This window comes from Myotis nattereri (genome assembly GCF_964212035.1).
Source record: "Myotis nattereri genome assembly, chromosome: 18".
In the NCBI taxonomy this organism is placed as follows: Eukaryota; Metazoa; Chordata; class Mammalia; order Chiroptera; family Vespertilionidae; genus Myotis; species Myotis nattereri.
This window is the reverse complement of record NC_138093.1, coordinates 39,661,388-39,682,506: the sequence shown is the minus strand read 5'-3', so window position 1 is coordinate 39,682,506 and position 21,119 is coordinate 39,661,388. Positions and strand designations below refer to the sequence as shown.

The window sequence follows — 21,119 nt, the reverse complement described above, 5'->3', positions numbered from 1 at the left end:
AAATGGGTCCATTCCAAGCACTACAGAAGCTCCTTTCATGTCATCTCTCAGTCACTACCTCACTTGTTCCCAAAGGTAACTTCTCCCCTGAATTCTAACACTATAGGCTATACGTTTTTAAAATGTTATATAAATAGGATTATACTGGATATATTCCTTTGTTTTTTCTCTAGAGTTTGTGATACTCATCATCAATGTTGTGCATGCATGAATGCTTGTTCATTTTCAGTGCTGTATAGTATTCCTCCACTGCATTATAACATAAAGTATTTATCTATTCTACTACTGACCTACGAATTGTTTCTAGTCTTGAGATGTCAGGATTAATGCTGTTAAGAACATTCTTGAGGCATTATTAGGTTCCAGGAGTGGTTGGTGGCTAAGTCATCTGTGGAGACATCTGGTCTCTTCAGGGCCATGGAACATGCGCCCAGGACTCGAGACTCATCTGAGGCCCAACCAGAAACCCTAAGAGGACGGAGTTGCTAGGCAGAAACTTTTGTGATATTGGAATAGTAACAAGTACTGAAATAGAGAACAAATGTCAAAATGGTGAGGAAGCTAAAAGTCCATGTCCTGTTCCTAGAATCTATTTCTGACGAATCTCTCAAGTATGGAACATATAATATTCTTGTCAGTTGGCTCACTCAGCAGTCCATCTTGACACTCTGAAGAGCTGATGCAGAGAAGAGATGCTCAAGAGTGATGGGCAGCAGATTGGGAGGCTGAATAAAGTATCTATTTTTCTATACCAGGCAGGGAATCATCTAATGTTTTAGTATTAGTCAGGAAATGAAGTAAACTCAGTATTTGTGGTAATATCACCACAAAACTAAGATAAAACCCCCCAAAGAATTGGACACTTCAACATGTACATAAAAAATGAAATGCTTTGTATGAAAAACTAAGAAATTACATTGGTTTGAGTTTACACGTCCTTAAAACTCCAATGAGCTGGTTCGCTTTTACCACTACTCAGCACATTTCCCAATTGGCTCTCCTGCAGAGAGCATGGATGGGCTTGAAGGAAATTCATGATGCTATACCTGAAAAACACAACACTGTGTGTATGAATGTGAACACTTACACAAATGTGCATTTCACTGGATGGATGAGAAGAGGCAGAAATTGATGGACAAATGGCTCTGTGCCCAAATGAAATGAAGAACCCTCGAGCTAAGGGAAGCAGCTTAATGAAGAAAAAAAACACAACAGGGTTTGAGGCTACTGAGCCCCAGCTCTACATATATTTTACTGTGTGAAGAACTTCCCTGAGACTCAGTTTCCTCGTCAGTAAAGTGAAGATGACACCTGCCTTACAGATTGGTGAGGACTAAGTGACAAGCACACAGTAACATATAAGAAAAAGCTGACAAAACGAAAAGCACTATACTGTCTTCCAGTTTCGGGGGAGGGGGGATGTCAAGAATTGCTTTATTGAAAAAGGTAATTGAGGAAATAACACCATAATCATAAGTTTAAGCATTTTTTATTTTAAATACATTAAGCTTTAAGAAAAAAGAGAACTTTTTTATACATGTGTTTTGATGAACATATGTATGCATTTCACTTGGGCATACACCTGAGTGGAATTGCTGGGGCAAAGGATATTGAACTTCAGTAGAGCCTGCCAGTTTTCTCAAGAGTTGGACCAATTTATACTGAGATATGAATTCAAAGCCCTCTATCCCAGCTAGCTCTTGGTAATATCAGTCTTTTTCCATTTTAGCCATCTTGACAGGTATCTGTGGTTTTGTTTCCCTGGTGGTACTAATGAAATTAAGCACTGTTTCGTACGTTTATTGGCCATTTTGCTGCAATATTAAGGCACATAAGCAGTGTTCAAATCTGGTCCAGAGCATTGGGTTAGTTCTGTTCATTTTATCTGAAGTTCATTGACTATCAAACATAAAGGATGATGGAAGAGTTTGGGAATGTTGTCAGGATATGATGACATTTAGGTGAAAACATCACTTGTCTTCACATATTTGAACTGAAATGTGAAAGTTAGGAAACAAAGTGCCCTGTGCAAAGTCTAATGTGGGTCCCCACATCCAACAGAAGAACTCCCCTACTTTCTCCCTCCAGTAGGGACTGCATTTGGCTAAGCAAGAATAAGGTTCGTGGGAGGGTTGAAGAGGGAAAGGAAAGTTGGTGTTTTTTTCCTTGGTGGGGGGAGCTACCTTATCAAACATGTGACCTTAAACCAGGGGTCCTCAAACTTTTTAAACAGGGGGCCAGTTCACTGTCCCTCAGACCGTTGGAGGGCCGGACTATAGTTTAAAAAAAAACTATGAACAAATTCCTATGCACACTGCACATATCTTATTTTGAAGTAAAAAAACAAAACGGGAACAAATACAATATTTGTATTTGCATGTGGCCCGCGGGCCGTAGTTTGAGGACCTCTGCCAGTAGTTTCTGTAGGAAATGATGCTCTGAAGAAGTTTCCACAGAGATGCTGAGGGGCCACAGAACTGAGACAGCCTGAGCAGGACTGAGCAGGGCAGGGTTCCATTCTTCCCCTCCTGCCCTGCTCATTACCTACCACTTGCAAGACTCCCAGAGCCAGCAAATAAAAACAGAAATATATGACATCTAATTAAATTTGAATTTTACATAAATAATAATTTAGTATAAAAATACCCTCTCAAGTACTGCATTTTATCTAGCAACCCTACTAGCAGCCCCTTCAGTCTCGGCAATACCACACCCTCCTCACATGCACAGTATGGACTGTTTTGCTTTAGTTTTAACACCGTGTGGAGAGTGGGTTCGATTTTTCTCTAGGATTGGCTAGGATCGACAGCTATCAGTCACTGGGAGGCAAACTTAGAATGTTTGAACTGGGAAGTCTTAGGAAGTATTGGGTTTTCTTGTGGGAGGCTATCGTTTGACTACAAGGCTGTAGAGGTGATTAATGGAAAGATAAGTTAAACGATTGCTAAGATTCCATGGGTTTAAAAGGTGACCTGAGAACCTGGACAGCTTTTTCTGAGTTTATGATTACTAGGCAAGAAAAGTAGATGCATTTGGAGATTATGAAGACAAATGAAGATGGGAAACTAGAATAACAAAATTATTTCTTATGAGCTGAAGAGGCAAAGACCTCTAAAGTGAGTACCTGAGAGTTTTTCTTAAGAGCACCCATAAGATAACAGAAGTTTTTTATTTTAGAAGATAGTCTTCTGCTTTAAATTCTACATCAGAAAATAGTGATGTGGCACATTCCATGTGGCAATTGTAATTTATTAAGACCTTTTTGTGTGAAGCATTTTATATAGTTTGCCTCATTTAATCCTCAAACCAGCACTGAGGCGGCCTACTCTGGCTGAATGGCTCTCTCCCCACCCGCACAGACACAGACCCTGAAGCGAGACCCATTGTATTAGGTCACACGGTTGGAAAGCTAGGTCTTCAGATTAGGAAGTCTATGTGCTTTCTACTGTACTACACTACATCCCATTTGTATGTTTTACGACACTTGGGGATGTTTATGGCCCAGAGACAATACATATTTAATTTTAGAGCACTCTCAGTGCGTGCTGATGGTACCCTCATCAATCACTTGACCAACTCATTCACAGTCAAGGACAGAGCGTGTACAGAGTGGGATCTGAGAAAACATGGATGCACCTAAGAATGAGGATCCTGAAAGAGTGAAAGAGTGAGCAGGTGAGCAAGGCCCCAAAGTTGTGCCAACAGAGTTTCCGGGATGGAGGAGTGTGTGCACAGTTTTTCTGCATAAAGAGAACTCAGCAGTACCCAAAAGTAAACATGAAGTTAAAGATCAATTATATCCATTATTGTTTCTGTAAATAGCTCTTCTAGAAACTTCTAAAAGATTTCAGTTTTCACCCAATTTTACATTAACATGTAAAATAAAGTTTTATGAGTCCAAAAAAGGAGGTGATCTGAACATAAAGGAATCATGTTACTGCTCAGGAAACCTCGCCAGACCACTCCAGCCAAGGCAGCTTTTCCTCTGAGCTCTTAGGCACTTAGCTATAAATTCATGTGCCTTATTTTCTGTTTAAATATCCTTAATTATCTATTGATCTCTGCGTCTTCCTCTGCATTGTAAGTTTCTCTTGTACAGATCGGGTTCTACACCTGTTTCCTCCATAGCATCTTCCTAGCGCTCCCTTCACAGGGTAGGCATTTGCCATTTGATGACTGAGGGGGATATGTGAAAAGTTTCAAAGAGAGGTAAAGACAGGTCAGAACAATGGCACATCCAGGATAAATAGCATAGGCAACACATGCCCTCAAGCTTCTAACTTTACTTAAGACAGACACAGATAGAAGTGGAACCTTGACTCCTAGCCCAAGGCCTTCCCACTTTCAGCTCCAACACCTGTCATCTTCCCAGAGGGTCACCCTCAGCCAGTCTTCCTGCTGAGACTCCCAGTCCACATACCTCCTCCTCCTCCTCCAAGGCTGAGGAAGGCCAGAGCCTAGATTAGAGACTAGATCTTTCAGGAGAGTAGCAGCCAGGAAAGGGGCCTGGGTGGCATTATTCTGAAGACTGCAGAAGTACCATGTCTGTCGATAGCTGACCAGTAAAATGACAGTTTTGTCTAAAAGCCGTTTTCCTGGCCACACCCTCATCAGCAGCTCATTGTTTCATGTGCACTGACTATGCTTCTGATTGGCTGGCACTGCCCTGCCTCCCCTCCCCCGACAGCCCAGGGGCCTAGTGCTCTGACCTGGACTGGCTCTCAGGTTCTCTGGTCTAGACATGTGGGTTAAGGGTCAGTGAAATGAGGCAGTTGGTAGGTGACCAGCACAAAGGCAAGTACCTCTTGGGTAAGCAAACACGACGTTTTGGTCAATAATGATTATGGCTTTTACCAGGCCAATAGAATTTACCAGTTACAGTGCATTCAGTACTTATTTTCAGGGCCTTTTGTGTGGTAAATTTCTGACTTTTCTGACTGGTCATGTGGATGCTTTTAACCAAATTCACCCCTAAGAGAACCTGCAGTCCCTGGTTCTGTGGCACTGGAATGGAGTTTCTTAATTCAATGTGACACTGGCGAAATGGTTTAAGAGGGTGACATAGTTTCTAACAGCTGAAATCATGGTTTGACTTTCTAACAGTTCATATGTATAGCACAACTACAATTACACCTACTGACACATGTAAAACTGGAATTTAGAAACGCTGAACTGGAAAAGCAAGCAAACATCCTCAAATAAAGCCCAACCCTGTACTTAAATTTACTGTATTTCAAAATGTTGTAAAACACAGTTGTCTTAAGGGAAGGAAAAGGGGGGCTCGTTTGTTTCTCAAGTGAACCTTCTGGTGTGCGGGAACCAGTCTTACCATAACTGGACTCACAGCTCCTATAATTAAACAGACTCCTTAGGGCAAAGCCAGTCCGAGTAAGCACCAGTGCTTTCCACTTCTGTCATTATAGAAACAAACTCCTATGGCAACAGTTTTGCTTTATAGAGAGGAACCTGGGCTTTGAGGTCAATCCTGTTAAGATTCAACTTTTCATCATCATTTTAATAAAGGAAAAAAACAATCTGTTTACTATGGAGAAACAACAGCATTGACGTGCTCAGGACCAATGTTTCCTTGAGACCAACGCCTAACCACCAAGATGATGAGGGTAAGAATCTGGCTCCTACTGAGCATTCCCCACCCTGGCTCTGTCCCCCAGCCCAAGCACTTATTTTCTGCCTGAACCTGTGAAAGTTTCAGGCGTTCCAGCAGTTATTACCTCAGAAGGTGTGCAAATAGGTTCACACGGCATATGTTTTGCAGCTACATTAAAATTCCTTTGTGTAACAAAGTACTTTTCGAGTTGATCTTCAACAATAAGCTTACCATTTTCTGAAACTTTCTATTTAACACCCATCAGGGGCCAGGCACTGTGTTAAAACGTTATCTCGATTCATCTTTACCACAATCCGAAACAGTAAGTACGGTTATTATCCCCATTTCACTCATGAAAAGACGAAAGCTCAGACCAAGGTCTGTTGATGTGGGGAAGACCTGGCTGAAGCCCAGGTCTGTCAGGCCCACACCGAGAAAACACACCTCATGAAGTCACCAGCAAGGGCTCAGTAGAACATTCTGCTATAGAATTCAACTCAACTAGTCTGATCAAGTGATCTGTACCATTACAAAAGGTTTTTATAGCGTACACTACTTACATTGGTAGTAAGGACTTCTGGTATATCAATTCTTCCTCCTAAGTTTTTAAAAATAGCTGTGAACTGACCACTGGACCATGTGCTCCAAGTGGCAGTGCGAATTTTTGATCGGACACGTATTAGTCATTTAATTTGTAAGATTCAATAATAGATGGATGAGAGTTTGGGGCAAGAAAGGAAATATGAGATGATCTGTCAGTGAAACTTCTGAGAACCAAGAGAATTGCCTATGACTGCATCTAAATGCTACAAGTAATCTGACTGACCTGTGGGGCTCAAAGGAGCCCACATAAAAGCAGGATTAAATGAAAAAAAAATCTGAAACACCATTTCAAAATATATTTTAATTACTTTTGTTTTGCCATATTTCATAATAGATGTTTTTCCTAAATGCTTAACTCTAGGAAACACACACATACACATGCCAAACAAATTTAACAGTGTAGCTTATAAAAAGGAAGCAGTGCCAATGTCAAATTCCTTCTCAAAGATGGACTAAAGTGAAGGGATATATGAAGTTGTGCAGGGTTTTCAATGGCTAATTGCCAATTTTTGATTGTTATAGTATATTATTATTCAACAAGTTCTTTTGTTACTCGCTTCTTCATATTTAGAAATAATTTGCTTGCTGATTCCTCTGACTGCAGTTCTAACTAGACTGGCTTTACTACAATTTTTAGAAAAAAGCTCCATACGCCAAATTGGAGCTCACATCCAATAGACTGTTAATCATTTCTAGTATGCAGCAATCTATGCCCAGTCTTTCCTCATAATGGGGGTGAAGGTCCCAGACATTTACAGAAAGCCGAACATTTAGAAATCCTTCATTACTCTGATAGCTCTAAAAGAATTTCACACAATATGCAAAATATAATTTTCAAGTTAAAATCTCTTAAAATAGTTTTAAGTCATTTTGCTAGCCATTCTACCCATCTCACCCTCTTTAGCTCTATTTCCTTCCACTTTTAGCTACTTCACCATCCTTCACTGAAAATAGATTACTTGACCTTTCAACTATCTTTTGACTCGCTTGAACGTGTGCACTCTTAAACACACATACTTTGGTGAACTAGAACAGGAGGAGGCCAGAGGTATGAATGAGCAAGTATGATTTATTACAGGAAGAGAGTGGGAAAAAAATGTTACTAATACCCATAGATAAGTTCCTTAAGTCATATGTAGAGAAACACTGTTATTAAAAATTTGCTTTATTTTTCTGCTGAATTGAGTACTAGTTTCTATTTAAGTTAGATTTTTAAAATGCGTCCCAATTATTAGCATAGAGAGCATCACCTTACCAATAACAAATAATAAATCAAACTAGGTCCCAGTGGTTATGGCTACAGCTAGGTTGTTGGGATGATCAGGAACTCTTTTACTTGTTTGCGTTAGCTTTTAGTTCTTGGTTATATCTATGGAGAAAACAGAAAGAAAAATAATCATGAATCACAACAGATAAGTATACGATAAGAAGGGAATGAGAAGCATATTCCATTTCTTCCCTCTCTCTAGCCGAGAGGCTATATAGTTGTAAATACAATCTTCCCAAGGCCTTGTGGGTAGAAACAGGCACAAGGGAAAGTGACCCAGACATTATTTGCATCTGGCTTCCAGCTGCCAAAAAGTTTAAATAACTTAACTGACATGCAGTTTCCTGTTCAGAAGTATTATTTTAATGACTATTTTCATTCTTAAACTATACAAGAGCATGACAAAATGTGTGGACTGTTTCACTGACTCTTCCTCAGCTTAGCAGAGTGGAGGACAGGACACGCACAGGAAGCAACTTACTCCATGATGCTAAGCATACCTCCTAGGTCTCTCAGAAGGCCCCGATTCAAATATTCAATAGTGTTTTCCTAAATGCTCCAGAGCCCAATGTCTGCATTTCTAACAAAATCTCTCAATCTGCTATTGTACTAAAAGGTGCCAAAAATTCTTTTGTCTAATGGTATTTTAGTTTCTGATATTAAAAATAATATGGCATTTTGCATTATCTTAGCTCTATTATCATGAGTTAATGTTAAAATGGGATGGTATATGAGGAAAATACTCTGTAAATAAAATCACTGTACAAATTAAAGTTTATATTAAATAAGTCTTAAAAATGATTGTGAGGCATACTCTACAATGAGTGAGTTGTTTATTCACCCATCCATTATATGCTAGATGATTATAAGAATAAATTATAAAGATACTCATTAACCTAGGAGTGGTAAAGATGAATGAAATAAAATGTGCTATACTCTATGGCATAGAATGCCTTCTGAAAGGAATGTAAATTATAACTTAATATTTCTCTTTATGACTGGACAAAAATCGTGCACCTATGGATGAGGACAGTGGGTGGGGAGTGAGGGCGGAGGGTGGGGCGGGAACTGGGAGGAGGGGAGTTATGGGGGGCAAAAAAGAGGAACAAATGTAATAATCTGAACAATAAAGATTTAATTTAAAAAAAAAATATTTCTCTTTATTGAGATCATACAAATATTTTTAATTTTTATTTTTTAGCTAAAGAAAGCTATTATTCATGACAGTTTTGTAATTTAGAAAGGTTCTATGGTCCAAACAAAGCCAGAGCGTTCATCTTGGATGAGCTCATTGCAGGATATTAATTGATCAGTGACCAATAATGTTACTGACAGAGTAAACAGTTTAAAAAATTTCCAAAGCTCATGGAACATTTTCCAATGAAACCAGAAGCCTCACTTAACATCATTCCCAATACTACATAACTACGTAATGTTTCAGTTCTACTTTATTATATATGATTGAGAATGATAAAAGGTTCATTCAGAAAATTACTTAATATATCATAAAGTATATTTGTTATCTTAATGAAATAGATTATATGAAAGAGCTATACATCTAGATACTATACAAATTTAAAACCTAGGTAACATACTGCTTAACATTTTTTAGCTTAAAACCCGACTTTTCTAGAAGTGCTAAATTTTTGCTTCTTACACATCCCATCTTAATATTATACATGAATTTTACCAAAAAAAAGTATTGCCACCTGTGTGGCTTCTGAGACACGTTTTATACCATTGGTGGGCTTACCTCCAAATACGAAAGAGCTGAGAGGCTCCTGCTGCCCCGACAAAGAAATTAACAGCAAACAGACTCCAGTTTTTTGGAATAATTACAAGTGAGTATCTTGACCAAATAAGCCCTGTTGAAATAAAATATATTTTTTTAAAGTATAGGTACTGTTGCAATATCTTATCTGAACATTTAATATTATAGTAAAATACTTCTAAATAAGGCTATGACAACAGAATGTAGGACAGAGGATAAAGAAAAACTAGACTCTAAGTCTTTAATTAAACTGCTATAATTCATTGTTACATAAAATACTCAGTTCTTACATCAAAGGGAGGAAATATTTATAGGGCAAATGAATATTTACTGGAATGTTTTTCCGACATAAAATTATGCTGATGACAAAACGTGAAAAATAAAAACCCACGCAGATACCTATTCACTGCAACCCTCCTCTGCCTTCTCCGTCTAATAACTTCCTAGAGATGACCCCTGAATTCCTTTGTGTGTGTGCATGCGTGTGTGTGTGTGTGTGTGTGTGTGTATAATGTGTTCTAAACATTCAATTGTTAAATAAATTGAGGTAAAACAATATACAAATATTGAATGTCCTATATGGAACATGAAGGGTATTCTTTAATTTACCTGTAGCCATCAGAACAGCAGACTGAGCTGTGCTGAGTTTTTCTGCAGGTCTGGCCATGTCCGCCAATCCAGCACACACCAACCCCTGAAATACACAGAAAAAAAGAAAAAGCATCCTAACTGTCAAGTAATGGTTCTTCACTTTAAATAAAACACAGAACTGTTTCAGAGATCTCCACACGATAATAGCGGAATTTTAGTATCCATGCCTTAAGAAAATGTGTATCGTGACAAAAGCTACAGTGAATTTGGAATATTTTCAGAATTAATCTGTATTTTGTTAACCACATTAAGCAACCTGATATATTTGAAAATCAGTAGTGTGTGTGTGTGTTGTATATATATATATATTTGTTCACAAATGACACTTTTTTCACATGTGAATTTATATATTCTTTATACATGTCAGGAACCACTGACATAGAGGATGCCTGAAAACTAAGGTAATTTGTATAGATTCCTCCTTTCAGTTTTTTGTCAATGTTATTTATTTATTTTTTAAAAGTATAAGTATCAGAGAAGCTGTTAGAATTTTAGTGTCCTGGTTAGACAGTAATGTAATGTCAGAGGACAGATGGTCATTTCTTCTCTGCTGTGTTTTTGACACTGGTTTTGATGGAATTATGCACTCATAGTCTCAGGATCAAGGGCAGAAGGCCCATGTTCCTTTTCATCTTTATTCTGTACTTCGTTCATTCAGAGAGTGCTTAGAGTATACCACAAGATTATATAAAATACTCCCTGACCATAGGTAGATCCACAGTGACTTGTGTAAAGGCAGTCATGTTAGTGCTTAAGATCACAGATGTGAGTCAAACAGACCTGGAGCTTCCAATCCTGAGTCTGCCACTACAACATGCGCAGCCAGCTCTCTGAACCTCAGTGCCCTTCTCTGAAAAATGCTGATACTATTTATAGCTCTGATATTTTTTGGTGAAGATTAAATATGAGATAATGTATTTTAAGATCCTAATACAGAAGGTTTGGCATCAGTAAACAAATTTAAAAACACTTTTCAAATGTCTGAAGCCCAGGTTTGTGATGCTTTCAGGCATCTGATTATCTCCACTGGATGGGATGCTCATCCTATATAATAAAAGCCTAATATGCTAAGTGTCTGGTCGTCCGTTCAACCAATTAAAGAGTAATATGCTAATGATATGCTAAGGCTGCTCAACCACTCGCTATGACGTGCACTGACCACCAGGGGGTAGACGCTCTGACTGGTAGGTTAGCTTGCTGCTGGGGTCTGGCCAATTGGGACTGAGCAAGATAGGCAGGACACCCTGGAGCCCTCCCGCGTCCCTCCCGGGCCCTAGTTGTGCACTGGTGGGATCCCTCGGCCTGGCCTGCACCCTCTTGTAATCAGGGACCCCTTGGGGGATGTCGGAGAGCCAGTTTTGGCCCAATCCTGCAGGCTAGGCCAAGGGACTCCACTGGTGCATGAATTTGTGTACCGGGCCTCTAATAGACAGTATAAAACTAACTTTCTTCCTTTCCTCTTTCTTTCTCTCTCCTTTCTTCCTTCTAATACACACATACACACACACACACACACACACACACACTAGAGGCCCAGTGCATGACATTCATGCACTGGGGGGTGGGGGGGATTCCCTCAGCCTGGCCTGCATCCTCTTACAGTCCAGAACCCCCCTGTGGGATCGGGCCTAAGCCGGCAGGTGGACATCCCTCTCGCACCTCTCACAGTCCAGGACCCCTCGCTCCTTACCACCCACCTGCTGGCTTCTTACCACTCGGCTTGCTGCTGCTTAAGGCTACCGTGGGGGCAGGAGATGCTCCCACCACCACCGCTGCACTCACCAGCTGTGAACCCGGCTTCTGGCTCCGCACACTGACCACCAGGGGGCAGCTCCTACGTTTAGTGTCTGCCCCCTGGTGGTCAGTGTGCACCATAGTGATCGGTCATTCTGGTTGTTCTGCCATAAAGGTCATTTAGGCTTTTATTATCTATCTATATAAAACCCTAATATGCAAATTGAACAAACAGCAGAATGATCAGCGGAATGACCGGTCGCTTTGATGTGCACTGACCACCAAGGGGCAGACACTCAATGCAGAAGCTGCCTCCAGCCCACAGGCCCTGACCGGCGGCGGCAGGGTGCAGGGCCAGCAAGCGGGTGGTGCCAGGCCAGCCAAGGCAGGTACAAGTGGAGGCCCCCTTTTCGCCCCACAGAGGGAGGCAACCAGCGGTGGTGGCGAGGGATGGGGCCAACCGGGCGGTGCCAGGCCAGCCGAGGTGGGTGCGAGCAGGGGCCCTGATCACCCCGCTGGTCACACCACACATCAACTCTGATTGCCACTAGGCCTAGGGACCCTACCTGTATACAAATTTTGTGCAGTGGGCCTCTAGTATAGATTATATAGATAGATAATCCTCACCTGAGGATATTTTTTTCCATTGATTTTTTTAAAGCGAGTGGAAGGGTTGGGGAAAGACAGAGAAACTTTGATGTGAGAGACAGACATCGATTGGTTGCCTCCTGCACATGCGCAGACTGGGGTTGGGAATTGAGCCTGCGACTGAGGTATGTTCCCTTGACCGGAATTGAGCCCAGGACCCTTTAGTCCTTGGGCCACTGCTCTAACCACTGAGCAACCAGGTAGGGCTTCAATATCTTTTCATTTACTAAAGGTCATATAACACTCTTAGAGGAATGTTTAAAAAATGAAATACCACTATTGAATATTCCAATTCCAAAATGCTCATAGTAGCAAAGACCTCAAGATTTTAAACTGTGAATTAATCTATAGAAGTAGTTCCAGCTGAAAGAACAAACAGACAAGTATTAACAATATGTATGGTTTATCTGAAAGTTGATTTATTCCTAAGGAAAGGAGAAAGTAGAAAATAAAGCTATACCAAATGGCATATTGTTTGAGAATTAATATAACTCAGTCTGTACAAAAAGATTTTGAACAAAAATAAAGAAGCTCTCTTAACTGCTCTTCACATAATAAGCTCCCCAGTCTGGTCAGTGATCTCCATTCCTTCTGTAAACAGGCCAATAGACGTCCATGACACGCTAAATACTCATGGCTAGTGGGCTGCTTATTCTGTATTACATTAGTTGAGTTGTATTTTTATCAAGCCACTGTGTTTGTCCTTAAACCTGTCTATGCCAGTTTTACTTGCTACATAATTTAACGGATTATAGCAGTAATGGCGAACCTTTTGAGCTCGGCGTGTCAGCATTTTGAAAAACCCTAACTTAACTCTGGTGCCGTGTCACATATAGGAATTTTTTGATCTTTGCAACCATAGTAAAACAAAGACTTATATTTTTGGTATTTATTTTATATATTTAAATGCCATTTAATGAAGAAAAATCAACCAAAAAAATGAGTTCGTCTGTCACCTCTGACACGCGTGTCATAGGTTTGCCATCACCGGACTATAGGGTAAACGGGAACTACAAAGTGGGTTGCTCTTTCTATGAAAACGCAAGCAACTATTTTGAAAAGACTGAATAATGGCAAGTTTTAAAACTTACTGTCAAATTTGGCATGAGACAGATATACACAAATTTGAGGGAAAGTCATACAAATCTAGCAGGCTTCTGTTGTCATACTATTATGAAAGTATCTATGACCTTGTTCTGCTTTAAAGAAAACTAAGCTGGAAATTATATGGGATGCACTATGATATAATTCATCCAAGATAGAAGATGTGGAACTCAAAATCAGTGATCCATACATAAATAAAAGCTTTGGCCTCATAGTAGATGACTGGCAAACGAATACATATTTATATTATTGGAGTTAAAATAAAATATTTAAGGTATAATTTTTATGATTATTTGGTTTCAATTAAAGTGACTAAGGTCTCCACCATAATTAAATGTCTGAAGAAGTATAGTCTGAAATTCTTCAGACAGAACACATATGGCTGGCAGCAGCAATTTTTATGTCATGCACAGACTACCACAGATTAATTACCAAATGCTCTGGGAGAAGAACACACATTGTACATAAAGTAAATAACCAGCAAAAGAAGTCTCCGCACCAGCGAACAAGACACAGAAGTTTCTATTGCTATGCAGTCATCAGGAGACTATGTTGATTTCAACACGAACTTAAAATAGATTTTTTAAAGGAGACAGAAGGCACTCAGGCGTATCTGATACTGTCAGTGTTTCAAAACAGTGGTGGAACAGATCAAAGAAACACAAAAGCTATTAATAAAATAAATAAACTCCCAAACTGTGGCAAATTTGAGGTCAAAGAGGACACCAAATTTGTGGTAAATAGATTAAATCATTCTTATTCTTTTAATAATGGTATAGAAACAATACTTCAGTAATCAATTCCACTTTATAGATAAGTCATTACTATATAATTTTAAGTGTGGTAGGGAGAGGAGAAGAAGGAAATAATAATATACCTTCCATTAGTCTCGGTATTTTTGCGGCATATCACTATATTTGAATGCTTACAGTGTGAGCATAATCATCAAAGGTCATACATTGAAACTTTAAAAAAAAACTGGGATCTTTTCTCAATATATAAATATAAAAAATAACTGCTCTCTAGTTCTCTCTAAAATACAGCTCCCAATTGCTCATCTTATCTTGCCATTTTATAGCTGAGTATGTAAAATGGCAGTTCCTCACAATTTAAATATAGTGCTGCTGGTGTGGCTCAGCAGTTGAGTGTCAACCCAGGAACAAAGAGGTTGCTGGTTTGATTCCCGGTCAGGGCACATGCCTGGGTTGCCAGTGGGGCAACCCAGGCTCGATTCCCAGTGGGGGCCATGCAGGAGGCATCCAATCAATGACTTCCTCTCTCATTGATGTTTCTATCTCTCTATCCCTCTCCCTTCTTCTCTCTCTAAAAATCAATAGAAATGTCTTTTAAAAAATATTAAATATAGAATTACCATATGATCTAATAATTCCACTTCTAGCATAACCCAAAAGAACTGAAAGCAGGGACTGGAACAGACATTTGTTCACCATTGCTGACAGCAGCATTTGGAGTCGGAAGTCCTAGACTCTATCACTAAGCAAATGTTAACATACATCTTTAGATAAATCCCACTACTTTTTGAGACTACCTTTCTTTGCCTCTGTTTCGGTGTATCTTTAGTTCTCTTACTAAATTAACAGTAACAGTTAATTTGGGGAGGAGGGCTCTAACTAGTTTAATGTTTTTCTTAGTCATAAAACTTTAGAATGAAGTTTCATGTTTCAAGGGCTCACAATTGTGTTTTGATAACAAATATGTTCCCAGGCCTCCTAATCAATGGAGTTCAGAAAAAACTAGTGAAAATGATACATCTGAGAATCTTTGCATGACATCATTTAGTGGCATACCATGAACATTTCAAAGTACATCCTTCATAAAAGTTACTTCAAATTAGTAAGTTCTCATCAGATAATTTTTTTCAGTAGCTTCTATAAAAACTCAAAACTTACCCATTTCATAATTGGAGCCCAGAAAAAAACTGTTTTGGGACCTGAAACAACAAAAAATTTAGGAATAAATCAATTATTCAACCATTCCTTACATGTCTTTTAATAGCTATCACATTTCAAAAACCTAAAGATTTATTAATATATTTCTAATCATTTTTTCCGTTTCTAATTTTTTACTATGTTCTCTGCATATTTTGTATATAAGCTAACTTTAAAAAGTCGCCACAATATCAATCTTTCATACAAGTTTTTTTGATCTCCCTATCAATTATTTGTATTTTTGTGACCTGTTAAAAATTAGCCGAAGTGTAAAGGAGAAGGTTTTGGAAAACATGGAACTTAATGCTAGTTCACTCATGGATAACTTCAAGTTGGGGAAATTACAGATTTGCCTTGACGATGTTTCATACCCAAGGCTAGAGTTTGGTATTTACTCATCTTCAAGGACATCAGGATCCCTTTACATCAGGGTTGCTTTAGACTTCACTCACTAGTTACTCTTCTCTTAGGCCAGTGGTTCTCAACCTTCCTAATGCCGCGACCCTTTAATACAGTTCCTCATGTTGTGGTGACCCCCAACCATAAAGTTATTTTTGTTGCTACTTCATAACTGTTATTTTGCTACTGTTATGAATCGGAATGTAAATATCTGATATGCAGGATGTATTTTCATTGTTACAAATTGAACATAATTAAAGCATAGTATTAATCACAAAAACAATATGTAATTATATATGTGTTTTCTGATGGTCTTAGGCGACCCCTCTGAAAGGGTTGTTCGACCCCCAAAGGGGTCGCGACCCACAGGTTGAGAACCGCTGTCTTAGACCATGCCACTCCCCTATTTGGCTCCTGAAAATGCTTCCCATGAGTCTGATGCCATGATGTACTGATCCCATAAGTCAATCTTGCAAGCTGTCTGGTTATTTTAGTTAGCTTGAACTTCTGGAATTCCTATCATCACACGTGGTTCATTTTTCTTTGTTGTAGACAAAGTCTCTCTGGTCATAGGCAGGATCAATTACTAAGTTCATCTTTTATCCCTGCATGAAGCCTGGCTTCATCACTAAGGGTAATTCAGTCCATGTTGTAGTCTCTGGCTTTGAATTTTTCAGCAGACTCCTCTCTTCCTATTTCAAAACTCATGTTTCCTTTTGTGCTACCCAAAGACTGTTTCCTGAGCAATGCCTCTATAGATTCTGGTTCTTGACCAGCTTAAGTGGTTGATACTTCAGGGTTAATGAAGAGGCAGGCTTTTCAGCAGGTTTTCCTGGTAACTAATAAATGCGCCAAGCTAGGTGATAGTCTTAAAATATTAACTAACTGCCCCTGTCCCGCCAACCAAACCAAACAAAAAAACTTCAAATATGACTAGTTACTAGAGCCTGGACTAGGAGCAGTATGAATATTTTAGTGAATAATTTAAAACTACACAACAAACCCTACATTAGTTTAACAAACCCTACATAAGTACTGAATTTAAAAATATCACTAGCAAATAAATAATCAGAGTTGGATATCCATAAATGCAAATCAGCAGTGTTTTCTTCATTATTTAAAAAAAAGGGAAAATGGCTATCACTCTTTGTGATCATACAAAAATTTCAAAGAAAACTAATTTTAGCTCACTCTTCCAATTTATCTTAGCTAATCATTTTCTACCTTAAGAATAAACAAGCCAAATTTAAATGTGTAAGAATTCAAGTACAGAGGCTGTCTTCCTGAAAAAAGCAATTAACCAATAGTGAACATGGTAATGAGAAAATATCCCAACTTACTTCAAATTTAAAAAGTAAAGTTTTGATAAAACGAACCATTTAAAAATAGATATGCTCACACAGTGACAACACAATGTCACATTAGACCTGAGTGTCATTCCAGGCCTGGGAAACCAGGTTTATATTCTACAGAATGACACAAATATTCTCACAGCTGTTCATTAAAACAGCAATTAATTAAAAATATGAGACAAATAATTATGATGCCTGAAGTGATTATAATACATTAAGATCAAGATAAGCAGAAGTATATATAAACTAATAGGTTACATAGCTAATATTCATTATGAGGCATGAAAAAACTAGATCGGGTGAAATATACTGAATAAAAATCATCTCATATATTTAATTTGGAGTCCAAAATGAGGGAACTGTGTCCCCATCAGATATAAAAGTACATTCCTTTAGATAGAGAATTAAATAAAAGTTAATTAATATATTTTCATCTTGTTTCACAGAAGTCCACTTCTGGAAGTTGAAAAAGGCTTCAAATGCTGGCAATCTGAAAATATCAAACAAGTATTCAAAAGTATATATACATTTAAAACTATAAACTATTTTCAGGCATAACAGAAAATACAGAGGATAATGGTCATTTTCTTTTGTATTGTTATGGGTTTGTCTTATTTTTAAAGTGAAACTTTTTTAGAGTTCAAATTTTCATAGAAGAAAATTCTATGAAATTCTGCAAGGGAATATCACAACCAAATCTGTAACAGACAGACATTTTCCAACAAATTAACCAATCTAGCTGCCTTGATGAACCTGTTGATAAAATGACATAAATTTACCTCCTAATTTCCTTATCTTAGCGGAATCACTGTTAATGAAATATATAAATTTTAGCCCTACCGGGTTTGGCTCAGTGGATAGAGTGTCAGCTCTCGGACTGAAAGGTACCAGGTTCGATTCTGGTCAAGGGCACATACCTCAGTTGCAGGCTAGAACCCTGGCCCTGATTTGGACGTGTCTGGGAGGCAACCAATCCATGTGTATCTCTCACACTGATATTTCTCTCTCTGTCTCTCCACTTGTCGGCTCTCTAAAAATCAATGGGAAAATATCCTTGAGTAAGCATTAACAAAAAATAAAAATAAACAAATAAATAAATAAATTTTACCAAGAAACTATGTCATTTATTGTATGTATGATTCTCCCCTAAGAAAAGATTTCCTTCTTGGAACAGAGTAACTTTACAAACAGGCAAACATACACAAACACAAATATTGAGCTGATGTGCTCAGTATGTCCCAATGTAAATAATAAAGTTTCTAACTGAAGGCTTAATATTTCAATGGGGATGATGATTCAACAACATACTATTATGCAAAATAGTACACATAAGCTTAAAGATTCAATCGAGTAACTCTTGGAACATAATCAGTGCTTCCTTAGATTTTATTCAATACTAGTACATTGACAGTTATGTTTTTCATGCTTCTCCATTTCTACACTGGTGTGCCTACAACTTTCTAATCACAAATCATTTTGCAGTGACAGGAATTCTTTCTCTGCCTACTGGTTAAAAGCTTAGGTGGGAGAGGACAAACATTCCTTGAAAGTCTAAGTGCAAACACTCTGCTACATGTTTTACTGACATTGTCATTTAACTTTCATAACAATCCTTAAATGGTGATAATTATTTTCCCTATTTTATAGATTAAAAAATTAAGGCTTTGGGGATTTAAGGCCAAGGTCACACAGTTAAGATTCAAACCTGGCCTGTCTGGCTCCTAAGCTTATGTTCCTTCCACTGTACAGACAAGGGATGACAACTCATCTAATTCAGGAATACCCAGATGAAACGTACAATCTACAAATGAAAGGTACTCCTCTTCATTCTGAGAGTTGAATAACGTATTATAAGCAAGGAAGGTGGGTGGTTAAAGCCAAGGCCTTGGAAAAGATCACTATAAAACGACCCTGTTAGGAACGTAGTTTAAAATTGCTCCTGCTCTGCCGTGTCCTTGTCCTACAGCCCAGACACAAAGCGGAAAGGGTCAGAACTGACTCCAGAATTCAGTTGACTCTAAAGCCCAGATTATTACAGAAGCATTGCCCAACCTCCCTCCTGATAACTTTGCCACAAAACGCAGCACAATTCTAAACATTTGAGTATTAAAAGAACTAAAAGGCAAACTAAATAAACTTCAGCAATAAACACCTTTCCTTGAAGATCAATTTTATAATGTGTGCAATATGTACTGCAGTAAACAACATTACACTCATATAATCCCCAAATACAGTTCATTCCATTACCAAACTGGAAATCAGATTTAGTGATAACCAGTTCAGACTCCAGAGAGCCACCTGGGGGGGGGGGGGCAGGGAGAAGGGGGGGCAGTCAACTCTCCTAATGAGGCCAAGTGCAGAGAGGAGTCAGCTAAAACGGCTCCTTTGAGGGTTGCACTTCAATATTTCAGTTTATAGCAGATTTTTCTCCTTTGCAAACTCTTAGGCTTGAAAGAGATCTGCTTTCCGTTCCCAGATAACTAAGTGTTATTGCTGCCCATTGGGTAGAGAATTCCCGATCACAAATACAGAGTGGGAGGGCCTGGGATCTTCCCGTTTCCTAACGAAATATATGTATTTTTTCAACCACAAGAACACTGTGTTCCAACAGGACAAGAGAGCGCGCAAACATTTACTGAGCACGAATGAACACACATGCATGTTATATTTAACTCTCACCTTGACCATTTTACAAAGACGACAAGATCTAGGGTTTCGCCCAAGGTCACGCCTGCAGTAAGGGGCACATCTGGATGCAATCCAGGTGTGCCCACGCAAAACGGTGCAGGGGTGGCTCACCCAGGCATTTCACGAAGGACGGACTTAAGCTAGACCCGCGGGCCGGGGAATGACAGGCTCCGAAGCTCGGCTCTGCCAGCCGGACGAGGAGGCGGTGCGACCTTTCCGCCAAACCCTCCGGGGCCACGGCGCCCGGGGCCGGTGGGAATGGGGCAGGCAGGACCCAGCCCAGAAGCCCGACCGGGTTGGAGTCGCGCCTAAGGGAGGGGGTGCGACACAGGTCGTCAAGGCTGGTGAAAGATGGTGGACGAGGCAAAAGGGAACAGCAGGGAAAGGCGAGAAAGTAGACGCGTTCACTCGAGGGTGTAGGTGACGCCTCCGGCGACGGAGGTGTCCGCGGGCCCCGGAGGCAAGGTCTCGGCGGGAGCCATTACCTGCCGGGTGGTTGTACAGCGGCCTCAATTTCTCAGGCAGCATGAGCTCCACTCTATCGAGGACCCGGTGGTAGGTGGCCCTCAGGCCCCGGACGCCGGCGGCTGACATCTCTGCGGACGAGGGGTCGTGGCCGGGCGGGCGCGAGGGTGGCCGCGTACTCGTCCCCGGCTGACGACGAAGGGTAGCCTGTCACTCTCCCGGCCTCAGGGCCTCGCGTCCTACGCTCCCCGCCGCCGCTCAGCCTGTCCCGCTTGAGAATCACCCTGGGGCCCGGGCCCGGAGAAGGCCGAGGAGGCGGAGGCTTTGCGACGGCCCGCCCTGGGTCGGCCCTCGGCCCGCCCGCCGCCCACTAGGAGGGGAGGCATGGCAACCCGGGTCAGAATCGCCTCCGCGATCCCTTGGGAGCCCGGCACAGCGCGCGTGCGCGAGCGGAGCTGTCCACGGTGATTGGCCTGCCCCGCGGAGTGGGCGTGGCCCAGCGCGAACCGCCTATTTCTCCTTCCTGCCCTCGAGGCCATGTTGGAGAAGGGAAAGTGAAGTTGCCCTGAGCCCCTTTCATGTTGATGAAGGAGGCCCATAGTTAAAATGGGCTGTCGGGCCTGCCGTGCCCCAACTAAAGATGACGGCGCACGGCCCTCTTGTTTCCTTTGGGATGGAACTCGTGAGCGAGAAACTTCAGATCTCAGCTTCCTCGGTTATCCTTGCAGGATGAAGGATTTGGCTGCAGGGGCCTGAACCTGCTTTTCTAGGATGAAGGCGGCTTTTCCTCTTGCGACCGGACCGCGCGGCTCCTTCCCCCGGATGGTCGTCATCTCGCGAGAAAGCCTGCAGGGAGGGGTCGAGAGCGGGGAGAGGGCGG

At 40.4% G+C, this 21,119-nt stretch overlaps 1 protein-coding gene across 1 annotated transcript; it reads right to left on the bottom strand.

The window, feature by feature from the left end:
• Positions 1–6,492: 6,492 nt before the first annotated feature.
• MPC2 (mitochondrial pyruvate carrier 2) lies at positions 6,493–21,070 on the bottom strand. The gene is made up of 5 exons (XM_081112080.1): positions 20,260–21,070; positions 15,297–15,337; positions 9,859–9,943; positions 9,232–9,343; positions 6,493–7,580 (listed from the first exon to the last, which is right to left on the bottom strand). The coding sequence occupies exons 1-5, from the start codon at positions 20,366–20,368 to the stop codon at positions 7,544–7,546; spliced, it is 384 nt and encodes a 127-aa protein (XP_080968206.1). The 5' UTR covers positions 20,369–21,070; the 3' UTR covers positions 6,493–7,543.
• Positions 21,071–21,119: the final 49 nt, after the last annotated feature.

Excerpts from the sequence above, each read along its gene's own strand:
- MPC2 (XM_081112080.1), bottom strand. The coding sequence starts at position 20,368 with ATGTCAGCCGCCGGCGTCCGGGGCCTGAGGGCCACCTACCACCGGGTC. Across the intron at positions 15,338-20,259 it reads GCTGTACAACCACCCGGCAG|GTCCCAAAACAGTTTTTTTC; the intron begins GTAATGGCTCCC and ends TTGTTGTTTCAG. Across the intron at positions 9,344-9,858 it reads TGCTGTTCTGATGGCTACAG|GGCTTATTTGGTCAAGATAC; the intron begins GTAAATTAAAGA and ends TTATTTCAACAG.